Source organism: Lepisma saccharinum, chromosome 24, assembly GCF_977018435.1.
Source record: "Lepisma saccharinum chromosome 24, izLepSacc3.1, whole genome shotgun sequence".
In the NCBI taxonomy this organism is placed as follows: Eukaryota; Metazoa; Arthropoda; class Insecta; order Zygentoma; family Lepismatidae; genus Lepisma; species Lepisma saccharinum.
In genome coordinates, this window is record NC_139252.1 from 42,672,348 (window position 1) to 42,693,637 (window position 21,290).

General features: G+C 38.0%; 1 protein-coding gene and 1 pseudogene across 1 annotated transcript in view; one reads left to right on the top strand and one right to left on the bottom strand.

Annotated features, from left to right (window-relative positions):
• qless (decaprenyl diphosphate synthase subunit 1 qless) overlaps positions 1-21,290 on the top strand; it is a 173,351-nt gene that overhangs the window by 140,478 nt on the left and 11,583 nt on the right. The window contains exons 5-6 of the mRNA XM_083110932.1: positions 17,986-18,075; positions 20,319-20,450. Of these exons, the coding sequence (XP_082967058.1) occupies positions 17,986-18,075; positions 20,319-20,450 (222 nt within the window). The remainder of the gene's footprint in view (positions 1-17,985; positions 18,076-20,318; positions 20,451-21,290) is intronic.
• LOC145978279 (tubulin beta-4B chain pseudogene) lies at positions 13,053-14,666 on the bottom strand (annotated as a pseudogene).

Sequence of the window (21,290 nt, forward strand, 5' to 3'; positions counted from 1 at the left end):
TGAAACCACATGTAAGTTCTCACGATTTTTCACCACCTTCTGTGGAAGAATTTTGCGTTCCCGAGCGAAGTGGCGCGGTACTGGCGGAGATTGGGTTCACACCTAGTGCCGCACGGGAGCCGTAACATCGTGCGAGAAACATTTTGCATTACCAATGAAAGTGGCGCGATTTTGACCAAGATCGAGTGGTCACCCAATGTCACACTGGAACATAGCAACAGTATTTGTTGCACGGGAAGTAGTGGAAAGTAATATCCTCAAAAATCGTATGAAATTGTTACAAGCAGACGCAGGTCATGTGGCCTGCAACTTAAAATAATTTAAAAACACAGTGAAGGTATAATTTTAGCTATATTTGGCAGAAAAGTGTGCTAAAATGCGAATTTGGGGGAAATAAGATCGAAAAATGAAACAAATTAATTTGAGCGTCCCTCTACCAGTTTCATGATATCACTGGTCCTCATCTTCACAATTAGCCAAATGTACCTAAAATAAACCAAATCAATCAAGCGAACAGAAAAACCGTAGAAGTTTGCCTTAGTGACCTCTATATGCTGTAAAAATTTGTACGACGAGACGGTGTAAATATTTATAGCTAGGGACCTGAAGTTTTCGTTTTATTTTTCCCTAAATTTCGATGTTATTTTTTACTGCAATTCGATGATATTTTTCGTGGTTTAGGGCAAAATTCTTGTTATTAATTTAGTCAGTGTTATTTTTACATGCGTTTTTTTCTGTTCCTTCTATGCTTAAAATTTTCACTTGCTTTAGTTCTGGAAAAATGAGACAAATTTTAGTTTTAATGACCAAAAAAAATATATGGCTTACCATTGTGAGAAATGAACAAATTTCTTCCATTTTAAAAACTATTTCATCTCCCTGCCACTAAATAAGAAATGTTTATTGAATGATAACACCCAAATCTTAGAACACAATCTTACACATCACATTCCCCTAACAATGGCAAAAAATCCCTCTGCGACCTCAAAATGCCCTTTTGTGTACACACACATGTCCCTCCGAAACACAACAGCTGCTTCTCCCTGAAAATTTTCCCATTCCCACGGAATTTCCCTTCTGGAAGATCCCCCCGAGCAAATTCTATTTCAGGATCAGGAGGAGGTTAAACACTGTTAGTCATGTCTGCGCCAAACTGTAATAACAATCTCTTTTGAATCGAACTATCACGAGCTAGACTACACGCTTCAGATAGTTGTTGTTGTTTTAGAACAGAAGAAGTGTTATTTCCAGTTTATATTGCATATTTCGTTGCGTTTTTCGCGTTGAAGTGCAACATTCGGCGTTATTCTGAAAAATGGCATAATTCGCTTTATTTCGCGATTCCGAAACACCGAAAACTTGTCTCCTTTACCTACCCAAATACATTTTAAATACTTTATTTTGCTTTCCTCAACTTTTTGGTGTTATCGTTAAAACGAAAACTTCACGTCCCTATTTATAGCATATATGTATACCCAGGTATATACATATATCGAAACCCTGTACAAAGCTAAGACGAGACCGAGAACGAGGCATGCATTTACAACTTTAGGCGAGATCGAGAAACTGCCATGTGTCGTTTTGTATCTATACCATCTGTAACAAGTTCGTTGCAGATTATCGGCCAATCAAAAATTCTGATCAGAAAGTAATTTCGCCCCGCTGATGCCTGCATCTTGTCCTTGCAGGAAAGAAAGGAATATTATAAGAGTTAGTCAAATGCAAGACAGAACTTGTGCACCTCAGTGCAAGCATCTTAATTGGTAATGTCTTTGGTGTACGATCTGTAAAATGTTCTTCCTGGTTTGAGTCATGTTATTGGGTGATTTTTTTTTTTAATCAGAATTAAGGAAGGTGCATTGTCGCGACTGCACGCTGACCAGATTTCAGGGGGGAAAGCTAACAAACAGGGAAACATTGTCTCTGTGTTATGTTTACTTGTCTTCTTAGCAATTCTCGAGAGTTTGGTTTGTTTCCGAGATTTTGTTATATAACAGCCATTACTCCCTGCATACATGATGCAGATTTTGTCTTAGTTTCTCCCATATTCGTGCGTGACTATGTAACTGTAGCCAGTGATTGTAATCTGAGCTCCAGGCCCGGAATTACAAGGAGGCCCCTGGTCTTCCATCTACAAACGGCCACGAAATGGGGAAATGAATTTGAAATGTGGTAAAAAAAATAGAACTAACCATTTAACATAATTTGGACTAAAGGTTAAAACTGAAATTGTATGTAGGAGGAACCTCACGACAATGTCAGCTCCGGGCTTCCACATGCACTAGGCCTGCTGAGCATGTGTGTTCTTTGTGAGTGACTCTTACCAGTATCATCGAATCATTCACCTTCATCGTCGCGATTATCCGAAATGCAAATAAGAAAAATAAATGCTAAATAAGAAAAATCCAAATGCAGTGGAAATGTTAAAATTCGCCTCTGGGCTTTATAACAATCAAGAGTGAAAAATTGTCAGTGATGTCAGAAAGTCAGTATATTTTTTGTTTGTTACTGCAATTTGTTTCTCTTTCGTTAGTTTTTTTGGGGGGGGATATACATGACATCTTCCCGGTGAGAGAACACATTGTTTTTCAATTAACACATTTTTCTTTTTCCCTAACTTAGTAGTAATACGATAAAGTACAGATGAATCAGTCCGATTATAAGAACATTTCGTGCGCATTGGCTTTCTGCAAATACTGAAGAAATTGAATATTTCGGTTTGAGGGTTATGCATTTTCCCTGCTTCGTGTTAAGCTTACTTTACCACTTTTTTTTAGTACAAAATGAGGGGCAACATATCTGAAAACACCAAAGTGCCACCTCTCTTCCACGTAGTACACCCCTCCCCGGGACTGCAGTTTGCAGACTAACGAGGTTCTGGCGTCTTCACTCACACCAGCATAATCTTCTGCGGGGCTCTTGTTGTGTCCAGTTCATGTATGTTTGCGATTGTCCTTATCATCATTCATCCTAATCTTCACGATTAGCGAAAAGTGGCAGAAAAGCTAATCAAAATCAAGCAAATCAATCTAAGTATAAAATGATTTCATTTGATTTTTTGTTACTTAGCGTCACTTGCATGCCACAGTTGGCTAATCGCAACGATGAGGGATGATGGAATTGATGAAGGGACATTGACAAAGAATGTTCATGCCAGCGAAAGAATAAAGTTAAAATCTGTGAAATGCAAGTAATAAAATTTAATAATGAAAACCTTGTCCTATCTTCATAAAAATATAAGTTTTGTTTAAAAATGCCATGACTATAAATAATTTATTATTGTTATTGTTAAAGATGAAATTCACCAGTTTCAAAGGATGAAAATTGAAACTGGCCAATTTCATTAGAGCCTTTACTTCAATTTGTGCTTTGGAGGATACATAATAATTGATCTACCAATGAGATTACACATTTTTTTCAGTCTAGTTAAAGTTAAAACATACTTTAGCATTTTTCCTAGTATAATAAGTGTTTAAAATGCCATCACTATGGAGGATGTATTATTCTCATAATTAAAATGAAATCCTCAGTTTAATTTTAAAACCGCGATTAGTTTTTTTCGTGTACTTATAAAGGACTTATAAAGGAATCAACGGCAGTAAGGTTCTGCAGAGAGTGTGGAGTCTGACGTCCTGGCGAGGATATCTACCATACTGAGCCATTGTCCATCGATGGCTTCACTTTCTCTGGCAGCGACGATGGTGCTTCAACAACCGTGAAAGCGATAGCGACTCACGCCGAGGCCCGTGCTGGTCGGGCTGGAAAGCTGCTGTGTTATTGAGGCCACTAAAGTTTCTCCAAGCGCATTTCTACGTCGGCCACGAGAGTCCGTTTACCTCAAGGGCAAATCCACCAAAACTACGCACTGAGCGATCCAGCAGTCGAGGCAAGGTAGACAGACATGTCTCCCATCGAAAGGGTTGAGTGAAGTCCAGCAGTGCTGGAGGTATGAAGACAGAGACTTGTCCTTTCATCCACTGAAACAATAAAGTTAATGTAAACAAAACCATGTGATTGCTGATAAGTCATTCCTTTCCTACGTGTCAGTTCTGGTGTTCATAGCTCATCATTAGGGCTCTAAAGTTGATGAAAAGTAATATTTTTTTCTGGGCCTTCAAGACTATGCTAAAAATGATAGTAGACAATTTCCCTTTAGTTAGAACCAGAAAACATTGTTTTTATGTTGCATTTTTAAAATCACTTTTAAGGTTTTCTCTTTGCTCCTTCCCAGTTTCGTGAATTTTAAAAGCATTTGCTAGCATGACGTACATATTGAAATTTCATAAGTACGCCATTAAAAATATGATCAATGCAAAAACCCAATATTATTTTTAACTGGAATCTTTGGCAATTGATAAAATAATTAAGAGTGATAAATTTATTTTTCCTCCAGCAAACTTAAAATATTTTGGGTGAAATCGACTTTGAGGTTCCCTTGCTGGCCACAATTATTGCTTGAATCTGTGGTTTTACAGTAAAATTAGTCACAACATTAAATAAAATTATAATCTGATTCACGCGAAACACAATTGTATTCTCATATGCTGCCCGACGTACTGTATCGTGTAAGATCCACTCTGAAAGGAGGCAAATGACTTATTCAGAAAATCCGTGCGGTATATTTTATGTAACCTTGAAGTAAAAAAATAACATGAAAACTATATTATAAAATATTGTCCCCCCCCCTCCCCTTTGCTTCGGTATTTTAAACCACCAAACTGGGTTTTATCGCATTAATTAACTACTCTCTCATAATTTATGAAAAGATCAAGCGTTCATTTTTGGAGCAATAAATATTTGTCATCTTTTAATAATTTTAAGGGTAGACTATATACTCATAATATAGGGTCCTACAACTTCAATGTAGCAGCTACGCTGAGTGGCGTGGCATTCTCTCGTGCACTATGTTCGTACGCTCATGCTTCGTGCGCAGCTGTCCAACAACCAATAGGATTTCTTAGAAGCCACGTGTATTTGTTGACTTAGTTCTTACAGCTGACAGAGAATAAATAACATGTATTAGAATCTAAAGTACATGGAAATTTATATATTACTTGGATACTCTCTCTCGCAAAACAGCCGGAATGAGCAGTTTTGTGCGTTACCCCCACACCCCTATACGCCTTCATGGCGTGGTGCTAAGCACAGGGGAGCACTTTACTTTTTTTTTACCTTTATGAGCAGTTTTGTTGTAATAACAATATGCTTTCTCCATACTAAAAATATTCCCTATACCAGCAAAAAATTTCTATTCGTATGATTTGTTTAACACTATATTAGGATTATTCAAGTTATCGTTCGTAAGCGATTGTGGTGAGATATTTGGGTCCATCTGGGTCTATCAGGGTCAGAAGTGTCATTACCACTTTTCAATTTTTCAATTTGTCAGTTTTTTTTTAAAAAAAATTGTCAGTATTTGCATTATTTACTTCAATTTGTTTTCGGTATTGTATTTTGAAGGATACCTATTGATCTACCGTGAGGTCAGTTCTGTTAAAGATGAAGCATTCGTTTTAGCATTTTTTCCTTGTGTAATAAATTTTATTTTACGCCAGCCCAATAATGAGCGTTTCGTGAGTGCAGAAAAAATTAAACACTACAGTTCTAAAGCCAATTCTGTTTTATTCTCTACTTCGTACTATGTTATTCATGTTATGTTACTAAAGTCCCTTTGTTTTGCAGAACATCAATATTGATTGCTTTTAGTCCAACAATGAAAATATCATGTTCATAAAGTGGTAGTTTTGGTCAAGAAAAATGTCATTACTGGCTATGGTTATGTAAGTTTTCTTTTAAAATGAATTCTCATTTTCACGTTTAGAATGCTAATTTATTAGTAAAGCGTAATTGAATTAATCAGTAATTAGTGTTTTGATACTTTTGGTCAGTTAAATAGGTTAATTTTTAACTTTTTTAACCGTTTTCCACCCCTGCCCCAACATTTGAGTCCCGCTTCACCATTGTGTTCAAGCCTTGCTCTATTTTCTTCATACAGTACAATCTTTAAGGAAACATTCCGTCCTGTTTATGTTTTCGGAGTCGCAAACAGCTCTTGGGAAAGTTTCTGTGAGAATGTAACTGGACAACCCACATTTCAGCGTATCAATAGTCAACGAGCAATGTCAAAAACAATTCCACGCTCTTGATATTCCCTTCAACGAAATTCACAGAGGAAAGCCTGAGTGAGAATTGATCACGCGATAAGATACAGGAAAGCACATTTTTAGGCATTTATTTTCCAAGTTTTAATGATAAGTAATTGTTAAATATTGCATTGTTGATGCGGTAACAACCTGAAGCTAGGTCAGCCTGCCAAATGTTCGAAAAATAAGAAATTTCAGTAACTTTGAAATAAACTTTTGACATTGCTAGTAACATTTCATCACAAACGGTTTTATTTTTTCAAATGTTTACTGCTGACAAATCTAGAATTTTTGTCATTTTGACAGCCAAAAGTTCGAAAATTAGATATAATCTGTGTTTTGCATTACTATAGTCGGTGAAACAATTGTAAGTTAAATAAGTTGTGTAGGGGCTAATAACTATGAAGCAGACACACTGTTTAAGAGAATTTAATTTGTTTATGTTAAAATTTCCGTTTACAAATTCATTCTAGTTACCAGCACTTCAGTGTAATTAAGCACGAGTGATAACAAAAGACTTGCTTGTGAATTAATTGGTGGTAATTTTGCTTCGCTTAAGCTGTGTTGAACATAACTCGTTAAATTTCCTTCTATACAGAACTCACTATGACGAATTGGGACCTTTCAGAAATTTTGAAACGACATGCCTTTTAATATTAAATATTTTTAAAAAAAATAGCATATGGGCAGACAGGATCACAATCTTCACAAATGGTGTGTTTTTCTGTATTTGATGCCATTTTCAAAAAAAACTTAGAAATGCTTGCACATAGAAATGAACAGAATTGTTTTTATCTTTCAAGTATATGTTCCTAGAAACATAGATATGTCAAGAGGAGGGAGAATAAATATGCAAATTAAATATGGCTAATTTCTCATAATAGAAATTATATTATCAGACTCTAATTCTGGTTTCTCGAATTTGTCATAAGGCTTTCTATTTATTTGTATTTACTTATAATTATATACGATATACAGCTTTAAATATATTTTGGTGGCAAATTGCCCTGCCCGTTCCTGGTAAAATCTTTGCGTTGTGGCACTACGCGCTAAGTCAGGTTCGAATCCCTGGCAAGACAGAAATGTGTTGTCGTCTCATCATCTACTTCATCATCGTCGCAGCTAACCCAAGTGTAGAATTACTAAAATAGGAACAGAATATAACTTTCAGCGTTTCTATTGTTGAGTACATCTCATTCATGAAGACGAGTGAAGTCGCATCGTCTGAGAGGGATCTGGGTCAAACCGGTTTTTATCGTGAGATGCGTGTTGTCCATTGAGCGTGGATTTTCATTCAATCCTCCACGCACCTGCGTTGATCGTCTGGAAGTAGTGGGGGAGTTTTTTGTTCGTCTGACCAAAGTAACCCCTTGTTTTTGTTCCTTTTTCCCATGCTTCCTGGTGCGTAGGGCGGGCCCTTTGAAGTGGCACCCTCAGAAGAATTACGTCAAGAATGAAGATGGCTGAGCCTCAGCGGTTACAGGTGCCTCTCCGACAGGGTTGCAAGGTAGAGCGAATAAAAATTCTCTGCACGAACTTCTCAACTTTCACTTTTTCCTTCGGAATTCACCCCCCCCCCCTCCTTCGCGACGAAACTTGTTTAAATTCATGATTAATTGGAATAGAGGTTGTTTTCACGCAGATATTTTTATATAATACTTGCGTTATTGAATGAACTAAAATCTCATCAAATGAGAAATTCCAAATCTATTTCTGTTGTCCAAAGCGAACTGTCCGTTGAATTTATCATAAAATAAGTTTTCAACTAAACGCTGTCCCGGGAATCCGTAGAGCGAGCGAACGAAATCAAGTCTCTGCGCAAGTAGTGACTCGAGATGGCTCGGCCAATAAACACGTGCGAGAGAATGGGATTGCGCAGAAGGGGGAAAGCGACTGTAGTTGCTAGCCTTTGCAGCGGCGTTTACTGCTTCGCTCAGCGCACTTGCTTTCTCCCCTTCTCTACCTTTATGCGCGGTCTTGCTCCAGAGATTACGGGGATAGAGTATACACACGCACAAAGTGACGTGGAGTTATGAGAGGGGACAAGAATATTTTCTGATAGCGGCAATCATGTTTAATATACTCCTAAATATCATACGAAAATGCTCATTGGGTCCAAAAGCATTTGCTAATCTAGTTTTTATCTTCTGCGTCGTATGCATTGGCGGGAGGGTGGGGGGATAGGCATCCCTGGATTGACACGCGCTACAACTGCGGCGGCAGACTTCACTTGCGTAAGGATATTTCATATCTACGGATGAGTCAAAAGTCAGGTTACATTACGAGTTAATTGTACGTGAATGGTTGAATGAAGTTTCCAGGTGCATGGATCAGTCCCGTCGAGTGGCCAGCGTGGTCTCCAGACCTAACACCAATGGACCCCCCCCCCCTTTGTGTAATTTAAAATTAAGATTCAGAACATCCATCATCTGAAGGAACACATTGTGACATGTGCAGACATGATTATGCCGGACGGTCTGCAAAGGGTTGTAGAGGACTGGAAACGTCGCGTGCACAAATGCATTAATGTTCAAGCTGCACACATTGAGGCCTCCCCCATGGCGCAGTGGTAGCGTCATTGCCTTGTAATCAAGGGGTCCCGGGTTCGATACCCGGTGGAGGCACAAGTGGTTCGGATCCCACTTTAAACTGTAGGTCCAGTCCCGATTAGCCATACTGTGCATAAAGTGGACTTAAAACACCACCTCAATGCACACATTGAAGACATATACTATAAATCTCTATGTAACCTGACTTTTTACTCACCCTGTATATCTGCGATTCATACCAAGAAGCTATATTCAATGGTCTTTATTTTTGGGCGAGGTTCAGCAAATGCTGATATACCACCTAAACATGAATATTTGTAGCAACCAATTTACAGTTTCTCTTACATGTAAACCGAAGAGAGAATTCCACGCTTGAAGATTTTGTCGAAGTTATCGCAGCCATTTACCGAAACAAATTTCCAACGTTACAAGTTAATATTTTGTCAGCTAGCAACCCTGACTCGGCATGTCTAGTTAGACAACACCCCAATCATTCTGTTGATGGCGATAACTACCACAGGCTCATAAAACCAACCCTCGGGAGACAACCGCACAGCACAAGTTAATATTTCTTCATGTGCAACTCAATAATTGCAGGATACTATCAACAGGCCGTCAAAAACCGAGAGCCCTGGCCATAAACAAATCTCAACCCCGAAGAATAACACAGATGAGACAAAACTCTTAACATCCTCGCACGGTAAGGAATGTCCACTGCTTAGCATTTTACGAGTCGCTCGAAGAATGCACCAACGCCATCTGGACCTGGCCTGAAACTCCAGAAAACTTTCTTCGGCAAATAAAATGAAGGTGCTCATCTAGTAGACAAGACCTGTATTAGGTTTCTGTATAAAGAGACATAGTGGTGTTTGTAAGAGAGGCTGATGGGGGAATTTCTTCCCTCTGGTTGCAGAATTTTAGCTGTTGGTTGAAAGAATATTTTATAATTTATATAATAATCCGATTCTGGAAATATATTATCGGAATTTCACCCTATCGTAAATTTTTCAAATACCACACTGTTGCATATAAGTGATGTCAATTGTGATGAACGTAAACCTAGATAAATATAGTACTTAAAACTTTAACTAATAACCAAATTTTACTATAAAAACTCATTTGAATCATACTTAAGAGTACAGTTGATAATACCAAGAAATAAAAATATTAAAGTAATTCAAAACTGGCTTAATTCAGTTAATGTACATGTCTTTTCTTTCCATAAAATGTGATCCTCTCGTCTAATACAAGATTAAAATTACAATAAAGTAAATTTGTCTTTCTTATATGCCTGTGAATCATGGCCCTTTACACTAAAAGAGAAAAATGAATTGTGAGTTTTGGAAAATAAAGTCCAGAGAAAAATACTTGGACCTAGGAGAGGGCGAGAAACAGATTGAGATACTATGAACTCCATAGTCTGATAATTCTAATATTATTAGAAATTAAGAATAATTGAATCAAGCAGGCTTCGGTGAACAATTATTTTCAATGTGCTATGCATGCGAAAGAGAAAATATTTGTTTAGACTACTTATTGGGAAACCTGATGGTAAGAGACCACGGTATGACTGAGATGAAAGTACAATTTTAAGATGGACCTGAAGGAAATTGGTAAGGACGGCCAGTATTGGATCGATCTTGTCAGGGGGAAGGACATGTGGATAGATTGTCTTGCTGCAGCAATTAACCTTCGGGTTTAGGAGTACAATACCAGGACGTTCGAAATCAATGGATGATATTCAACTTGACGTCATCATGCAGTACATTTTGGGAAGAAACAGCCTGAAGTCGGGCAAACGGATCGCGAGTGTTAAGGAAAGCATATGGGAAGCCTTCCTAGAGCGAGAAATTTGCTATATTTTTATACGTACACATGAACATGATAATCATACCTTGAATCACTTCGGCAAGGATCATACGCATAATGCTTACCCGGCATGTTTTCAATGCAGGATCTGATCTGTTTGCCCGAAATATGGCGGAGGAGCGTGATTTCGCGCAATGAATTGTGGGGGACGTTGTTCGCTGAAAACCTGGATTGATTGCAATCATTTGTGATTAAGAACACATGTTGGTGATGTCAAGTGTATGTGGCACTCTTCTTAAAAACACAGAGGTGAGAAGTGTTGAGGTGTGTAGTTAGTCACAAATTAGAAGAACATTGGTTGTGTAAAAGACAACAAACAAGAACAGCTTTTTGAAGAAGATGGATCCGTCGATAACACTGAAAGATAAATATTTCAAAGTGTACAATGTGAGACACTTTTATTACCCTGGGGAAATTCCAAAATGTTGCCCTCGACTAGGGTGCAGTAGGGTAAAGAAGAAGAACAGGGTTTTCCAACATGGTTATTCAATTGGTAGGAATCTGTATTCGACGGGTGAATAACCAGAGAATGTATTAAGGGTCCATTCCCCCTCAGAACACCACGAAAAAAAAAAGCCACACACGTGTTGAAAGTCACCCTGGCCCATGTGTTTCCCATGAGACATGGACGGAACGTTTTTCCCGCCAGGTCCAGTCGAGCAAGAAGAAGAATTTAGGACAACCAAGGCTCACCCTGGGGCCACGAGGAATAAAGGGTTGGTTCGCTGTAACCTTGAAACGCATCTGATTTATCTTCATGATGGAATTTCTACAGTCTGGAAACATAAACGATAACACGCTATAGGAGGGCACAATGCAACAAGGTCAGTAGGAAAAGGTCGGTTTGATGGCGCAACAGTGGTGTCACCTTTTCGACTTTCTTCGTATAGTTTTGTGTGCCTTTTTTTCTTGTGTCCATCACAAAACGTTTGTACTTGTTGCGTTTTGATAGGACGGGATTTTGCTTTCAAAGGCTCTGGAAATTGCATCATAGTAGACTGACGAGGCCGCGGCGACTGGAATAAACTTCGGCTTCAGTATATTAATCATATGATGAAGTTGTAGCGTTGTTTTGTTGTAAATTTCCAGCGTCATAGTGGTACAGTGGGATCCATGAGTATTACCGTGCAAATTGTCCATCACCATGTTCGTGCACTTTATTTGACCCAATAAGAGCTTCAAGAATTAAATGAAAACTTAAAACAAACTGTTTACAACTTCTGCACCAACGTACATAAAAATCCATCGCTTAAAAAACAAAGGATGTAAGAGAAAAAATAATGAAAATAGTCATGGACAATTTGCACAGTATTACTCATGGATCCCACTGTACAATTTGATACCAAAAATCTAAGTTAAAGTTGTGTTGAAATTGGTAGTAGCAAGTAGCGAACACTTCCTTCAAAAGAGGGGTACCTACAAAACACCCACTTTTTCATATTTCCGTGCATATGTATGCTACTTTATCATTCTTTTCACACTCACAATGTTGACAAAAATGTTCAATGCAAACTGATCAGCCATCCCCCGAGACAAGGGTAGCGCGCGCTACCCCTGGCTTTATTGACCACTGGAAATGGACACAGATAGTCAGCAGGCTGACACATCCTGCAGAATTATGAGCAACAAGGAATTTGAAACTACAGTGTACTCATAATGTTAAAAAAAAATAATAATAATTTAGTTGTATGTACGCATTGCTTGCATTGCACAACGAAAAACTGTTTTCTTATGCTTGTAATAAAACGTAAACTACAGCAAAATAATAATAATTTAGATGAAAGCATTATCAGATCATGAATTTCAAGAATTATGTTTTTTGTACTTCTGTACTGTCGTTGAATACTAATACCTGTGTAAGCATCTTCATTCCTCGCTTTGTATTTGTTACCGTGAAACAAATATGGTGGTTTACGTTTTTCTTGAAGTATTATATTAAATATTCAAATGGTCTTGAAGCCCAATTGAGCATAGGTTTTCCCAAGATTTCGAACTAATATATTTACATGAACATTTTCATGTAATTTTTCACATACTAGCATATAAGGTTTCCTTATTCAGAATGTTTATTTATAAGGCTGTGGTCGAAAGTTTTTTAGGACGAAGTTGCATTTATATAGTATTAAAAGCAACACCATATCACACAAGTTAACAAGAAAATGTGCAAGAAAAGTTAAAATTGATTGTAACCAGTTGATATAAATCTCATCTTTTTTTCACGGGAAATATAAGTTCATTTCTCGGATTCTCTTTAAGGCAAGTACGTACAGACTAACCTGCCCTTGCACTCGTAACATCATCATAATAATGCACCCAAATTGCTGAGACTTGTGGTCTACGTGGCGGAAGTCATGTGGTCTACAGTCCGTGTGCATTCTTCTTTTTGTCCTATTTTAAATTTGTTTCGTCATACATAATATCTATCATAATACCTTTATCTCGTACCTCTGTAAAGCTTTTTTTTAAACTTACTTCTAAATAAAAGATAAAGTTCCGAAAACATATTTTATATGTATTATAAAGAGTTAAATTTCTAAAATGTGAGTGAAATGTTATAGAAGTTCAGAGGCCTTATAAGCTAGTTGCAATATACATGCTAACATGTACATAATTTTGCTTTTTCTGTCTTTTTTTGACCAATGTCAAAACTGCCCACTGTATCTACATCCATCAAAAATACTCTTCGTCTGCTTCTTCCTGTCCTTCAGTTTCACCTCCACCTATTCCTATTTCTTGGTATTGCACATACTCTTCAATTATTTCCGTTACGTTTAGTTCTGATTCTATAAACTCGTCCTCACACATGCCTTCACCTATGTACCAATGCAAGAACGCTTTCCTCTTCAGCATGGTAGAAAATTGCTCGGTGACACGTTTCAAGGACTCGACAACAGCAGTAGAGTTCCCTATGAAAGTTGCAGACATCTTGAGGCCTCTTGGTGGAATGTCACATACCGCAGTTTTCACATTATTTGGAATCCATTCCGCGAAATAACTGTTATTCTTGTTGTGAACGTTAAGCATTTGCTCTTCTACTTCCTTCATGGACACCCTTCCGCGGAAAATAACGCCAACTGTTAAGTATCGACCATGTCGAGGATCGCAGGCAGCCATCATGTTCTTGGCATCAAACATTTGTTGCGTTAGTTCAGAAACTGACAAGGAACGATACTGCTGACTACCACGAGAAGTCAGAGGAGCAAAACCAGGTATGAAGAAGTGCAGCCGTGTAAATGGTACTAAATTCACAGCAAGTTTACGAAGATCTGAATTTAGCTGTCCAGGAAACCTCAAGCATGTGGTTATACCTGTCATGGTAGCAGAAACCAAATGATTCAAGTCACCATAGGTCGGAGATTCTAGTTTCAGTGTTCTAAAACAGATATCGTAGAGTGCCTCGTTATCCATGCAGTAAGTCATGTCTGTATTGTTCACAAGCTGGTCGAATGCTAGTGTGGCATTGTACGGCTCGACTACCACATCTGATACTTTCGGAGATGGTAGGACACTAAAAGAACTAATGATTCGGTCGGGGTATTCTTCTTTGATCTTTGATAGAAGAAGAGTTCCCAGTCCGGAACCCGATCCCCCACCAAGGGAATGTGTTAACTGGAATCCTTGCATGCAGTCGCAACTTTCTGCTTCTCTCCTAACCACGTCCATCACAGCAGAAACTAAATCTGCACCTTCAGTGTAGTAGCCCTTTGCCCAGTTGTTGCCGGCACCAGAACTGCCATTTATGAAGTTGTCAGGGCGAAAAAGTTGTCCAAAAGGTCCTGATCTAACTGAATCCATCGTTCCAGGTTCCAAATCCACTAGAACAGCTCGAGGCACATACTTACTTTCTGCTGCTTCATTGTAATATACGTTGATCCGCTCCAATTGCAAATCTGAATCCCCGTGGTATGATCCAGTAGGGTCGATGCCATGTTCATCGGATATAACTTCCCAGAATTTAGCACCAATTTGATTTCCACACTGCCCAACTTGAAGGTGAACTATTTCCCTCATTTTGTCACTATTCACGGTCAAATCATTTCAAGAACTTTACGTTAACACAGAAGGAAGTTTTGTAGTCTGTTGTCTCCTTAGTACCACACTCTTCTTCTATAACAAGATTTTTAGACGTTTTGTTAAGAATTACATTTTCTCACATTTAACCGTGTGAAGATGTTACTTACGTCTGATAATAAATAAACTCTACGGACTACAAAAAAGTGAACAGCATGATATAAATATATTTATATTTCTGTATGTAACATGAAAGGTAGATGTTTTGTTTTGTTTAATTATAAAGATGCATCCACAGTGTAGAAAACGCGTTAGGTGATTAAACTTGAGCCAATCATTTATTTATAATGGTAGATGTCGCTAGAGTCAAACAGGCTACATTCAGTTGTTTAAGTACTTATATATGCGATTTTCCACGTAAAGTAACCGCACATAAACTATTCAGAGAAGCACGTTTAGAAATTTGCTTAACGAAACATTTTTGCAAGAAACAATGAAAGCGAACAAATAATACATATCTAATAAAATCTCAACCTGACGTTTTAGTGAAATATATACAGTAGACATGGAATTATCTTTAACATACTATTTTATTCATATTTTCGCAATAATAAACTCTCTTTATATTTTAAATATTCTATAACACCTTACCATTCAGGTTCGTTTGTCTTGTCTACTAGTGAGAGTGAATTCTCTCAAATCCGTTTGTATATATTGCGGTAGTCTAGTTTGAAGCGAGGGCGAGGGGAAGGGGGAGGGGTCTGACTACCCACAGGAAGACTCATAAGATTCTGTAGGTGGATTATCTATACTCAGTTCAGGGAATATGTGGAGCAAGGTCGCGCATAACGGAAGACAAGGGGAGAAAGCGGGTTGGTGGACCAAAGCAGTGCACGCTGCACTCACTTCCCCCTCACGAGTTTATTGGCCGAGTCCTCCGGAATCGCCACTTTCGTAGAGACTTGTTTTCGTTCGCTAGCTCCAGAGATTCCCGGTATAGAGTATAGTGTAGAGATTTTCCCGTCGATATCCTTGCATATGCGACTCTGAGGCTTACCCAGCCTCCTTACTGGTACTTACTGATAAAAGCGGTCGGATCGTGATGCTGGTCATATCGCTTATACTCAATCGCCAGGAACATTCCAGAAATTACGTAACAAAACCAGGTACTTCGTTTAAGCCAAGAAAAATGCGAGCTTAGGAAAAACTTGTATCCAAAAGAAGGGCGCAGTAGAAAGGAGAAGTCGACATCTGCGTCTCGAATATCCCCTTGCACACTATTAAGACATTCGATTTGACCTGGCACCATTGGTTTTACTTTCACTGTCCACAGCAGAAAGACACATTTAATCTAGAAGTACTGTTTGGACTCGCACGTTTTATGTAGCCTCAAGCTATCGTTCAAATCTCTATATTTCTTGCACTTCAGTTATTTCACAACCAGATTGCCTTTTGTTCGAGTTAAAAGAATCGGGACTTGGTCTTATGTAAACTCTTATCCTTCGTTATTTATGGAGTCGCTACCTTGAAGAAAAGGTATCACCTGCGGTTGAACGCATGTTTTTAATCTGTATTCTGTTCGAATATTAACTGGGTCTCGGGTTCGAATCCCGCTCGGGCTTGATTGTTTGTGAATGTCCATTCATCAATTTCATCACTCATCCCAATCTTCGCAAATTAGCCAAGAGGCACAAAACGCGAAGTAAAATAAATAAAATCAATCAATCGAATATTAACTCTCTGAACATTATTTATATTATTAACAATAAAAATAACTAGCTTTCTGACTCGATCAAGGATGACAATTTTGACGGGGTGGGGTGGGGCGTCAACTGACTAGTTCGACCCCCCCCCCTTCCCGAGGCTCAAGCATGGGGTGTAGAGAGGGAGTGAAAGATGTAGGACAGCTTATTAGGCCAATTAAAAAAATGGACTTCATTGGAATACTACTGTAACTAACTATCAGCCATCACTGATGTATTAAAAATGTGCGCACTCTATTAAGAATTTCTGACTTACTGCCCTGAATGAGGGAGAGGTGACTGTAATTAGAAGATCCCAGGCAGTGTCGCACCAGAAAGTCACATTGTGTCCCACTCATGATCTTGGCTCGACAGGAGGTTAGGTTCGAGTGAATAGGACATTAATGTTTCATCAATTTCATAATTTATTCACATTGTCGCGATTAACCTAATTAACGATATTAGATATCCAAAAATATTTTTGGGTTGAGCAGATACCGATACCTGTTTGAATCGAATCGCCATACTTTTGGATATCTCGCAGGGTGTGCAAAATGTCGCAAGAGACACTTAAAGTTTCGACTCAGTTTCTTGTAGATTATACCGTGTAATTTTACAGTAATTTTATACCAAATAGTGAGTAGGATATGCGGATTTCATGATTAAAGGAGAATAATATGGTATCGGCATTTGCATCTGTATCGGTTTAAAGGTTATCAGCACAAAACTAAAATATGTACATTTTACCTTTCTTATGTACATTCACCGGCCATAAAAATGGGATACCTAGATCCTGAAATACTCGCTTCCCTGCAACGTGTGTTGCCTAACTCTACGGCGGTGGTAGAAGTTGCCATTGAAAATTTGCTATTAAGATCTACTTATCGCCATAGAGTTGGGAAACACACACAATACCTTGCAGGGAAGCGAGTTTTACAGGATCTAGTTGCCCCATTTTTATTGCCGGTGAGTGTACATATTTCTTTGCGTTAATTGCGATGACGAGGATGAGTGATGATTATATGAAATTAATGAGAGGACAACCATTACCCTCGTTACCATATCAGGACTCAAATCCAAAACCTTCACTGGCAAAATCATGACTTGGCACTCCACATGCTCGACCAATGATCTTATATCACCGATAAATTAAAGAAGTTGAAAATAGGCAGGAATAATACAACTCTTAATTTTTTTTTTAAAAAAAATACAATTTCTGTAAATATCGACTAACTTCACGAAAATTATGTAGTGCATTTAAGATTTGATAAGGAGTAGATATGTAGAATAAGCAATTTGACAAAGTTGAATTCCTGTTTGCATGCAAGAATTACTATTGAAAAAAGTGAATGTACTCATAATTTGATATCGAGAGTAAAGCTGTTTTGCTTGTAGTTGTCAAAGATTAATATAAAATATTGTTCAGTCTTCCATTGCGTTTAGTGTATATATGGTGCCATTAATATTGTTGCCTATATTATATGGAGTAAACATTATCATTATTTGTATGTTTTAATGAGCTGTCAATAAATATTTAATCTGGGAGAAGGGATCAGTGAACACCATAATCCATTTATTTATGATACTGAAACACTATTTATCTTTACAATGATATAATATAACAAATATGAATTAATCTGTATGTTTTTCAATGATAAATTTAAATTTCAGGTGGCCATGGCTGGAGATTTCATATTGTCTGTGGCTTCCATGATGATTGCTCGCCTTAGAAATAATGACGTTACACAAACTTTAACACAGGTGAGATATATCAACTTGCTTAATATAAGTTTTTCACAATTTCACACCCTTTAACCAAGGACGTATTTAGGGGGGTTCAGGGGGTCCGGACCCCCCCCCCCAAAGATTTATCAAGTTCTAAAATTAAATAATGAAAAATATATTCATTTAGCCTTTGTTGTATAATTTCCTGTGGACTTATTGGAAGACAAGGATTATATTGGGATCATGGGGCTTTGAAGGACAGGAAGGACGTATTTAGGGGGGTCCAGGCGTGCAGACCCCCCTTCCCCAAGACTTACGAAGTACTAAAATTAAGTAATGAAAATATTAGCATTTGTTGCATAATCGATGGTTATTAATTTCATTTGAACTTTTTAGAAGGCAAGGATTATATTGGGATCACACGGCTTTGAATGACATTACAAGATTTATGTACACTACTACTCAATATATGCATAAAATATTAATCAGAAACTTAATTTTCTCCAACTACATGTAACATCATTTTTGTTATAAAAAAAAGGTAAAGTGCTCCCCTGTGCATAGCACCACGCCATGAAGGCGTATAGGGGGTGTGGGGGTAACGCCTCACACTTTCTTGATCCGATCGTGAGTGGGGGTGATGTGATCAGCAACACGCCCCTCACCGCCTTTACCCCCCAGGGTTTCCCCCAGGTACCCATGTTATTCGACGCTGGGTGGGCGCCAGGGCCGCTTCCATCGTTAGAAAAGTTCCCGGATTTGAACCGGCCGGGGATCGAACCCGGGACCTTTAGCATGGTAGTCAGATGCGTTACCGACTGAGCCACCGCGGCCACGGTTGTTATTCGATAAATATTCAATTCTTAATCTATTTGACATTAATTTCATTGCCAGGGCACTTGTTTTTATATAAATTATTCTGATCTTAACTACAGGTAAGCTACATAATGAATTAGCGCTGTTATATCTCTATTCTTATACAGTCATTTTAGCTATTTGTGTAATAATATAATATTAATTTATGTATTGTAATTAGTATTAATTTTATTTAATATAATTATTTTAATTTAAACATTATTATTATTCCTGAGACACTTCGTTTGCCCCCCCCCTTTTCCTCAAAACATATTTCTAGATACATGCCTGCTTTCAACATTAATAGTGGATAGTATATTGTTCAAACAAATAAATCAAGGCACCAGAAACAATCTTGATAAGTGACTGTGAAAGAAAAATACAAAAAATTCATAAGAGGTCAGATTATTTATTCTTTTGTAAATTGAAGATTTGTTATTTTTACACATTTCCAGTAGGCGATCACTTAATTCTAGAAGTCAGTGTTTAGTCCAACCCAGCACTATTTACTCCATTAATTGACAATTCATTATCAAGAAATATCTTGAGGGAAATGGGGGAGGGGGGCACCCTTAAAGTTACCCATGGATAAGATGCATGTTAAGTTTTGGTCAATCACAAGCATGTGGCTCGGGGGTGCTAAAGCTCCTGGAAATCCTACACCTATCTAATTTAAATAGTGTATAGTGGTAATTAATTGTACTTCATTAGCAGGCTTAAACATCTTTATAATAAGTTGTAATATACTGAAAAATTCATCTTCAAGGCTTCTACCCCCTACTTTTTCATCTTTAGATGGTGGCTGCTGATAAGGGTTGAGCCCCTTCCCCAAATAAAATTATGAATATGGGCCTGGCCATCCATCATTATACACAGCGCTTGAATTGGAAAATGTTAGCTTGTTGATGATTGGTCGAGCCTCAGGGTTTCCTGTAGATGATGCTCCTAAGGTTTAACATGGTGACAATAGGACAGCTGGGGGATACCATCCCCCCTTCCACTTTGAGCACTGATTATACATCATGTTTTACAAGTCACGCAACCCTAACTTGGACCACGTATAGCATGAAAACTAGAGAGATATTACACCAAGTCCATTAAACTATTTTTAAATGTCGAGTGATATTTTTTTCTTAAATATATTTTTTGGGAGGAGCACAATAAGAGATAATAAATTATTCCAGGATAATGATTTTCAGTTTTGTAAATGATGGCATGCTAATATGTGGTTTTGCAAACAATATGCACCATGGGCAGCTCTTACTGGATTTAGGAATAGCGATTTTATGGGGGAATTGAAATGGTAACAATAGCAGTCCAACTTTTGTCACCGGATGCATGCAGATGTAGTTCCATAGTGTGCGTCATTTGGATTTTCTGCGTTAGATTGTTGTTGTAGTGGTTAATTGATGTTATTTTTTCAGGTTGTAACTGACTTGATTCAAGGGGAATTCATGCAGTTGGGATCCAAAGAGACTGAGAATGAGAGATTCACTCATTACCTCACAAAAACATACAGGAAGACAGCTAGCCTTATTGCCAATGCTGTTAAAGCGGTAAGTAAATTTGGTGAATTGGCTACAATTGTTCTCTCTCATCCATATTAGCCACATTCCTCATAGTTAAAATATAAAGTGTATGTGGAATGTCTTTGACTCCTAACTCAAGTTCTTCCCAATAGCATAGTGTTTAACAGTGACGTGCACTGAGGAGTAGCTAGTCTAGCAGAGATAGATCAACCAATCTCACGTCTCTAATTATTTTCAAATAACAATATTTATTATCTTGAAGCCTCAGTTCATATGCAACATTTCTTTCCACGCGCTTCTCGTCCCTCGATGTGATCAGCTGGAAAGGCTGGATACCCTAGCTGGCTCTTCTTCTGCCTTACCAGATCCAGGTATAGACAACTGCCCGAAGCGAAAGGGAAGATTTTTTTGCCTGTACCTCCCTTGCCGCCTCGCACCCCGCTCCCATGGTTGAAAGCCCGTGGTTTCAGGTCCTCCAGTCTATCTCCTATAGGACAGATAGGGGATAGGTTTCCTTTCGATTCCTTTGTAAATCCTCTAAAGAACTCAGGGGGAAATTTTCTGCAGTACTTATGTTCTCTGTATTTACACAACCTTTTAAACGTTGTACAATATGTATGTATAATATGGGATGTAGTTTTATTTGTATATGAATGGGAACGTACTTGTATTATGTGCAGACAAAAATGTTATGGTTTCTTTTCTTTTTCAAATATGGAATATATAATGATTAAATAACAAATATTTGCTCACGCTCTCTCTCTCGCTCTCGTTTTAGTAGTGTTTTATTTAAATATACTAATAATTTGGCCTCCAATAAAAAATGGGTAAGCTAAACAGTCATAAATACGGATGTATTAATTTGGG